This window comes from Macaca thibetana, chromosome 16 (genome assembly GCF_024542745.1).
Source record: "Macaca thibetana thibetana isolate TM-01 chromosome 16, ASM2454274v1, whole genome shotgun sequence".
Classification (NCBI taxonomy): domain Eukaryota; kingdom Metazoa; phylum Chordata; class Mammalia; order Primates; family Cercopithecidae; genus Macaca; species Macaca thibetana.
Window position 1 is genome coordinate 18,220,497 of NC_065593.1, and position 6,603 is coordinate 18,227,099.

Here is a 6,603-nt window from a genome sequence, read left to right on the forward strand (position 1 = left end):
TAGTGAGCCAAGATCACACCACTGCACTCTAGCCTGGGCAACAGAGTGAGACTCCATCTCAAAAAAAAAAAAAAATTCCATAATAATCTATCTGAAGGAGGTAAAAATCAACAAGATACGGTTTTCCTTCCCCTAAAATCTTGCCCTCATCTTAGCTTGGATGTATGGTGTGTGCAGTTTGGTCACGTTGTCAGGATGAGTGAAGTGGAAATACAGAGGGAAAAGTTCACACCTATAGATGTAGACCTGACAGTTTACTATGCAGTGGTTGAAGCAACTAAGGAGTTGCTTGAGTCACCCAAAGAAATAACGAAGAACAGGAAGAGAAGACTGAGAAGAAAGGCATTGTGATTGTATATATTTGAGGGCTTGCCAAAGAGGAAAAAAAACAAAAAAACTGTTTTTCCCTTTCTTTCTTTTAAAGGAAATGGTGAAAATTTACTTTGAAAATGAGAAACCTGGGGAGAAAATTCTCCAGACTGTTTTAGTAGGATCTAAATGCAGTAGTCCCTGTGATTTACCATCTTCCAATGCAGTGTAGATACCTGCTACCTCCTGGGTTCTGGGATCCCTCTGAGCTATTTCAATGGAAAAATTCCTAATTTCTGGGCTGGCCTTTCCACCAGCAAACCCTTTGCACTGGAGTATTTTGTCAAAGACTTCAAAATGCTGTCTTTTCCTTATCATGTGTAATAAAATTAGTGTGTGATTTTGGCTTCTCCATTAGGTTGTAAGGTCCATTGAGAACATAGACGATGTCTTGAATAAATAGATGAATAAACTTATGTGTCACATATTTATGACTTCTCCATGAGGTCTAACAAAGTGACTAGACCATGGGACATGACAATTATTTGTTGTATGATTAATTTCTAGGCGTTTAGTGGTGATGCTTGGAACAGGAAGGATGGGCACTTCTGATTCAGAGATTGCTCACTTTTTAGACATGACTGCCAAGGGGTGAATGACTATTAGTTCTATTGACCAACAGGGATGTTTCCCCAAAATATTGGATATCTCTATAATTTAATAAACTCAGATGTATAGACAGCTGCATCACTTAAGTCAGAAGTGATGGAGAAGGATTATCACTACACACAGTAACTATGCTAATATAATAATATTCCTCTCCCCTTTCATGTTGAAGAAGCCATGAGGGAAAATAACCAGTCCTCTACACTTGAATTCATCCTCCTGGGAGTTACTGGTCAGCAGGAACAGGAAGATTTCTTCTATATCCTCTTCCTGTTCATTTACCCCATCACATTGATTGGAAACCTGCTCATCATCCTAGCCATTCGCTCCGATGTTTGCCTTCACAACCCCATGTATTTTTTCCTTTCCAACCTCTCCTTGGTTGACATCTTCTTCTCATCTGTAACCATCCCTAAGATGCTGGCCAACCACCTCTTGGGCAGCAAATCCATCTCTTTTGAGGGATGCCTAACGCAGATGTATTTCATGATAGCCTTGGGTAACACAGACAGCTATATTTTGGCTGCAATGGCATATGATCGAGCTGTGGCCATCAGCCGCCCACTTCACTACACAGCAATTATGAGTCCACGGTCTTGTGTCCTGCTAGCTGTTGGGTCTTGGGTGATTGGGAATGCCAATGGCCTCCCCCACACTCTGCTCACAGCTAGTCTGTCCTTCTGTGGCAACCAGGAAGTGGCCAACTTCTACTGTGACATTACCCCCTTGCTGAAGTTGTCCTGTTCTGACATCCGCTTTAATGTGAAGATGATGTATGTAGGGGTCGGTGTTTTCTCTGTGCCATTGCTATGCATCATTGTCTCCTATGTTCGAGTCTTCTCCACAGTCTTCCAGGTTCCTTCCACCAAGGGCGTGCTCAAGGCCTTTTCCACCTGTGGTTCTCACCTCACGGTTGTCTCTTTGTATTATGGTACAGTCATGGGCATGTACTTCCGCCCTTTGACCAATTATAGCCTAAAAGATGCAGTGATCACTGTAATGTACATGGCAGTGACCCCAATGTTAAATCCTTTCATCTACAGTCTGAGAAATCGGGACATGAAGGCGGCCCTGCGGAAACTCTTCAACAAGAGAATCTCCTCGCAACCAATGTGAGAGCCTACACTGGATAGTGTAGTCATCAATAAGGGTATATTGGAAATCCAGTTCTGACGTCATCCTCCTACAAGAGGCCGTCTCTGATCTTTCCAGCCTGAAATTCCTTTTCTCAGAACTCTTATAACATTTTAATGAGTTAATAATAAGTGATTATTGAAATTACCACTTTCAACTCATTGCTGCTCTTTTTGGCAGAGCGGCAGCACAGGGATACCGGGCATATGTCCTGATGAGTGGAGTCAAGTTGGGAAGATCTGAGCCTCAGCTTTCACATCTACATGTCAGGAATAATAAGTGCCCTACATGGGTCACATGGTGTGTTGATTACAGTAACTCATGCTTTCAAGCTTATAAATCACTATTCGTGTGTCCATTTTTATTTGACTATTAAGTTTAATCCCCTTATTAGGCTTGCAAGTCTCTGAGGGCAGGAGTTGTCTTTACACATCACTGTACCTTCGCAATCTTGGTCAGATAAAGTGCATCCAATGAATACTGGTGGAAGTGGAATGAATAAGATATTAATCTCTGAAATGTAATATTATAATTAGAGATAATCGAACCAGACATTATTTTCTCATCTTTAAAACCTTTCAAGAAAACTCCCATTCACAATTGCTACAAAGAGAATAAAATACCTAGGAATACAGCTTACAAGGGATGTGAAGTAACTCTTCAAGGAAAACTAAAAACCACTGCTCAAGGAAATAAGAGATGACACAAATGGAAAAACATTCCATCCTCATTTATATGAAGAATCAATATCATGAAAATGGCCATTCTGCCCAAAGTAATTTATAGACTCAATGCTATTCCCATCAAACTACCATTGACATTCTTCACAGAATTAGAAAACACTTCTCTTCTCAGCACCACATCTCACTTATTCCAAAATTGACCACACAGTTGGAAGTAAAGCACTCCTCAGCAAATGTAAAAGAACAGAAATAATAACAAACTGTCTCTCAGACCACAGTGCCATCAAACTAGAACTCAGGACTAAGAAATTCAATCAAAACTACTCAACTACATGGAAACTGAACAACCTGCTCCTGAATGACTACTTGGTACATAACGAAATGAAGGCACAAATAAAGATGTTCTTTAAAACCAATGAGAACAAAGACACAACATACCAGAATCTCTGGGACACATTTAAAGCGGTGTGTAGAGGGAAATTTATAGCACTAAATGCCCACAAGAGAAAGCAGGAAAGATCTAAAATTGACACCCTAACATCACAATTAAAAGAACTAGAGAAGCAAGAGCAAACACATTCAAAAGTTAGCAGAAGGCAAGAAATAACTAAGATCACAGCAGAACTGAAGGAGATAGATACACAAAAAAACCCTCCAAAAAAATCAATGAATCCAGGAGCTGGTTTTTTGAAAAGATCAACAAAATTGATAGGCCACTAGCAAGACTAATAAAGAAGAAAAGAGAGAAGAATCAAATAGACACAATAAAAAATGATAAAGGGGATATCACCACTGACCCCACAGAAATACAAACTACCATCAGAGAATACTATAAACACCTCTACGCAAATAAACTAGAAAACCTAGAAGAAATGGATAATTTCCTGGACACTTACACTCTCTCAAGTCTAAACCAGGAAGAAGTTGAATCCCTGAACAGACCAATAGCAGGCTCTGAAATTGAGGCAAGAATTAATAGCCTACCAACCAAAAAGAGTCCAGGACCAGATGGATTCACAGCCAAATTCTACCAGAGGTACAAGGAGTTGGTACCATTCCTTCTGAAACTATTCCAATCAATAGAAAAAGAGGGAATCCTCCCTAACTCATTTTACAAGGCCAACATCATCCTGATACCAAATCCTGGCAGAGAGACAACAAAAACAGAGAATTTTAGACCAATATCCTTGATGAACATCGATGCAAAAATCCTCAATAAAATACTGGCAAACCGAATCCAGCAGCACATCAAAAAGCTTATCCACCATGATCAAGTGGGCTTCATCTCTGGGATGCAAGGCTGGCTCAACATACACAAATCAATGAATGTAATCCAGCATATAAAAAGAACCAAAGACAAAAATCACATGATTATCTCAATAGCTGCAGAAAAGGCCTTTGACAAAATTCAACAGCCCTTCATGCTAAAAACTCTTAATAAATTCGGTATTGATGGAATGTATCTCAAAATAATAAGAGCTATTTATGACAAACCCACAGCCAATATCATCCTGAATGGGCAAAAACTGGAAGCATTCCCTTTGAAAACTGGCACAAGACAGGGATGCCCTCTCTCACCGCTCCTATTCAACATAGTGTTGGAAGTTCTGGCTAGAGCAATCAGGCAAGAGAAAGAAATAAAGGTATTCAGTTAGGAAAAGAAGTCAAATTGTCCCTGTTGCAGATGACATGACTGTATATTTAGAAAACCCCATTGTCTCAGCCCAAAATCTCCTTAAGCTGATAAGCAACTTCAGCAAAGTCTCAGGATACAAAATCAATGTGCAAAAATCACAAGCATTCTAATACACCAGTAACAGACAAACAGAGAGCCAAATCATGAATGAACTCCCATTCACAATAGCTTCAAAGAGAATGAAATACCTAGGTATCCAACTTATAAGGGATGTAAAGGACCTCTTCAAGGAGAACTACAAACCACTGCTCAGTGAAATAAAAGAGGACACAAACAAACGGAAGAACATACCATGCTCATGGATAGGAAGAATCAATGTTGTGAAAATGGCCATACTGCCCAAGGTAATTTCTAGATTCAATGCCATCCCCATTAAGCTACCAATGACTTTCTTCACAGAATTGGAAAAAACTGCTTTAAAGTTCATATGGAACCAAAAAAGACCCCGCATTGCCAAGACAATCCTAAGCCAAAAAAACAAAGCTGAAGGCATCACACTACCTGACTTCAAACTATACTACAAGGCTACAGTAACCAAAACAGCATGGTACTGGTACCAAAACAGATATCGACCAATGGAACAGAACATTGGTCTCTCAGAAATAATACCACAAATCTACAGCTCAGAAATAATACCACAAATCTACAGCCATCTGATCTTTGACAAACCTGATATAAACAAGAAATGGGGAAAGGATTCCCTATTTAATAAATGGTGCTAGGAAAATTGGCTAGCCATAAGAAGGCTGAAACTGGATCCTTTCCTTACTCCTTATACGAAAATTAATTCAAGATGGATTACAGACTTAAATGTTAGACCTAAAACCATAAAAACCCTGGAAGAAAACCTAGGTAATACCATTCAGGACATAGGCATGGGCAAGGACTTCATGTCTAAAACACCAAAAGCAATGGCAACAAAAGCCAAAATTGACAAATGGGATCTAATTAAACTAAAGAGCTTCTGCATAGCAAAATAAACTACCATCAGAGTGAACAGGCAACCTACAGAATGGCAGAAAATTTTTGCAATCTACTCATCTGACAAAGGGCTAATATCTAGAACCTATAAAGAACCCAATTAAATTTACAAGAAAAAACCAAACAACCCCATTAAAAAGTAGGCAAAGGATATGAACAGACACTTCTCAAAAGAAGACATTCATACAACCAACAGACACATGAAAAGATGCTCATCATCACTCACCATCAGAGAAATGCAAATCAAAACCATAATGAGATACCATCTCATACCAGTTAGAATGGCAATCATTAAAAAGTCAGGAAACAACAGGTGCTGGAGAGGATGTGGAGAAATAGGAACACTTTTACACTGTTGGTGAGACTGTAAACTAGTTCAACCATTGTGGAAAACAGTGTGGTGATTCCTCAAGGATCTAGAACTAGAAATACCATTTGACCCAGCCATCCCATTACTGGGGATATACCTAAAGGATTATAAGTCATGCTGCTATAAAGACACATGCACACATATGTTTATTGCGGCACTGTTCATAATAGCAAAGACTTGGAATCAACCCAAATGTCCATCAGTGACAGACTGGATTAAGAAAATGTGGCACACATACACCATGGAATACTATGCCGCCATAAAAAAGGATAAGTTCGTGTCCTTTGTAGGGACATGGATGCAGCTGGAAACCATCATTCTCAGCAAACTATTGCAAGAACAGAAAACCAAATACTGCATGTTCTCACTCATAGGTGGGAACTGAACAATGAGATCACTTGGACATAGGAAGGGGAACATCACACACTGGGTCCTATTGTGGGGAGATGGCGGGGAGGGATAGCATTAGGAGATATACCTAATGTAAATGATGAGTTAATGGGTGCAGCACACCAACGTGGCACATGTATACATATGTAACAAACCTGCACGTTGTGCACATGTGCCCTAGAACTTAAAATATAATAATAATAAAAAAGAAAAAAAGAAAAAAAAAAAGAACAAAGAGTTTGAGAACCGATGGGTTATAAGGAATACAAGAATAGCTGGAAGGAAAAAAAAACCAACACACACACACAAAAACAAAGAATTCGGGTGAGAGAAGATGAGAGTATGAATTCCTAAATTGGCAGTTTAATGTGATA

At 39.3% G+C, this 6,603-nt stretch overlaps 1 protein-coding gene across 1 annotated transcript; it reads left to right on the forward strand.

The window, feature by feature from the left end:
* The first annotated feature begins 1,152 nt into the window (after positions 1 to 1,152).
* Positions 1,153 to 2,119, forward strand: LOC126939959 (olfactory receptor 1A1). The gene has a single exon (XM_050765851.1). It carries the CDS (start codon positions 1,153 to 1,155, stop codon positions 2,089 to 2,091), a length of 939 nt encoding a protein of 312 aa, XP_050621808.1. The 3' UTR covers positions 2,092 to 2,119.
* The last annotated feature ends 4,484 nt before the right edge of the window (positions 2,120 to 6,603 follow it).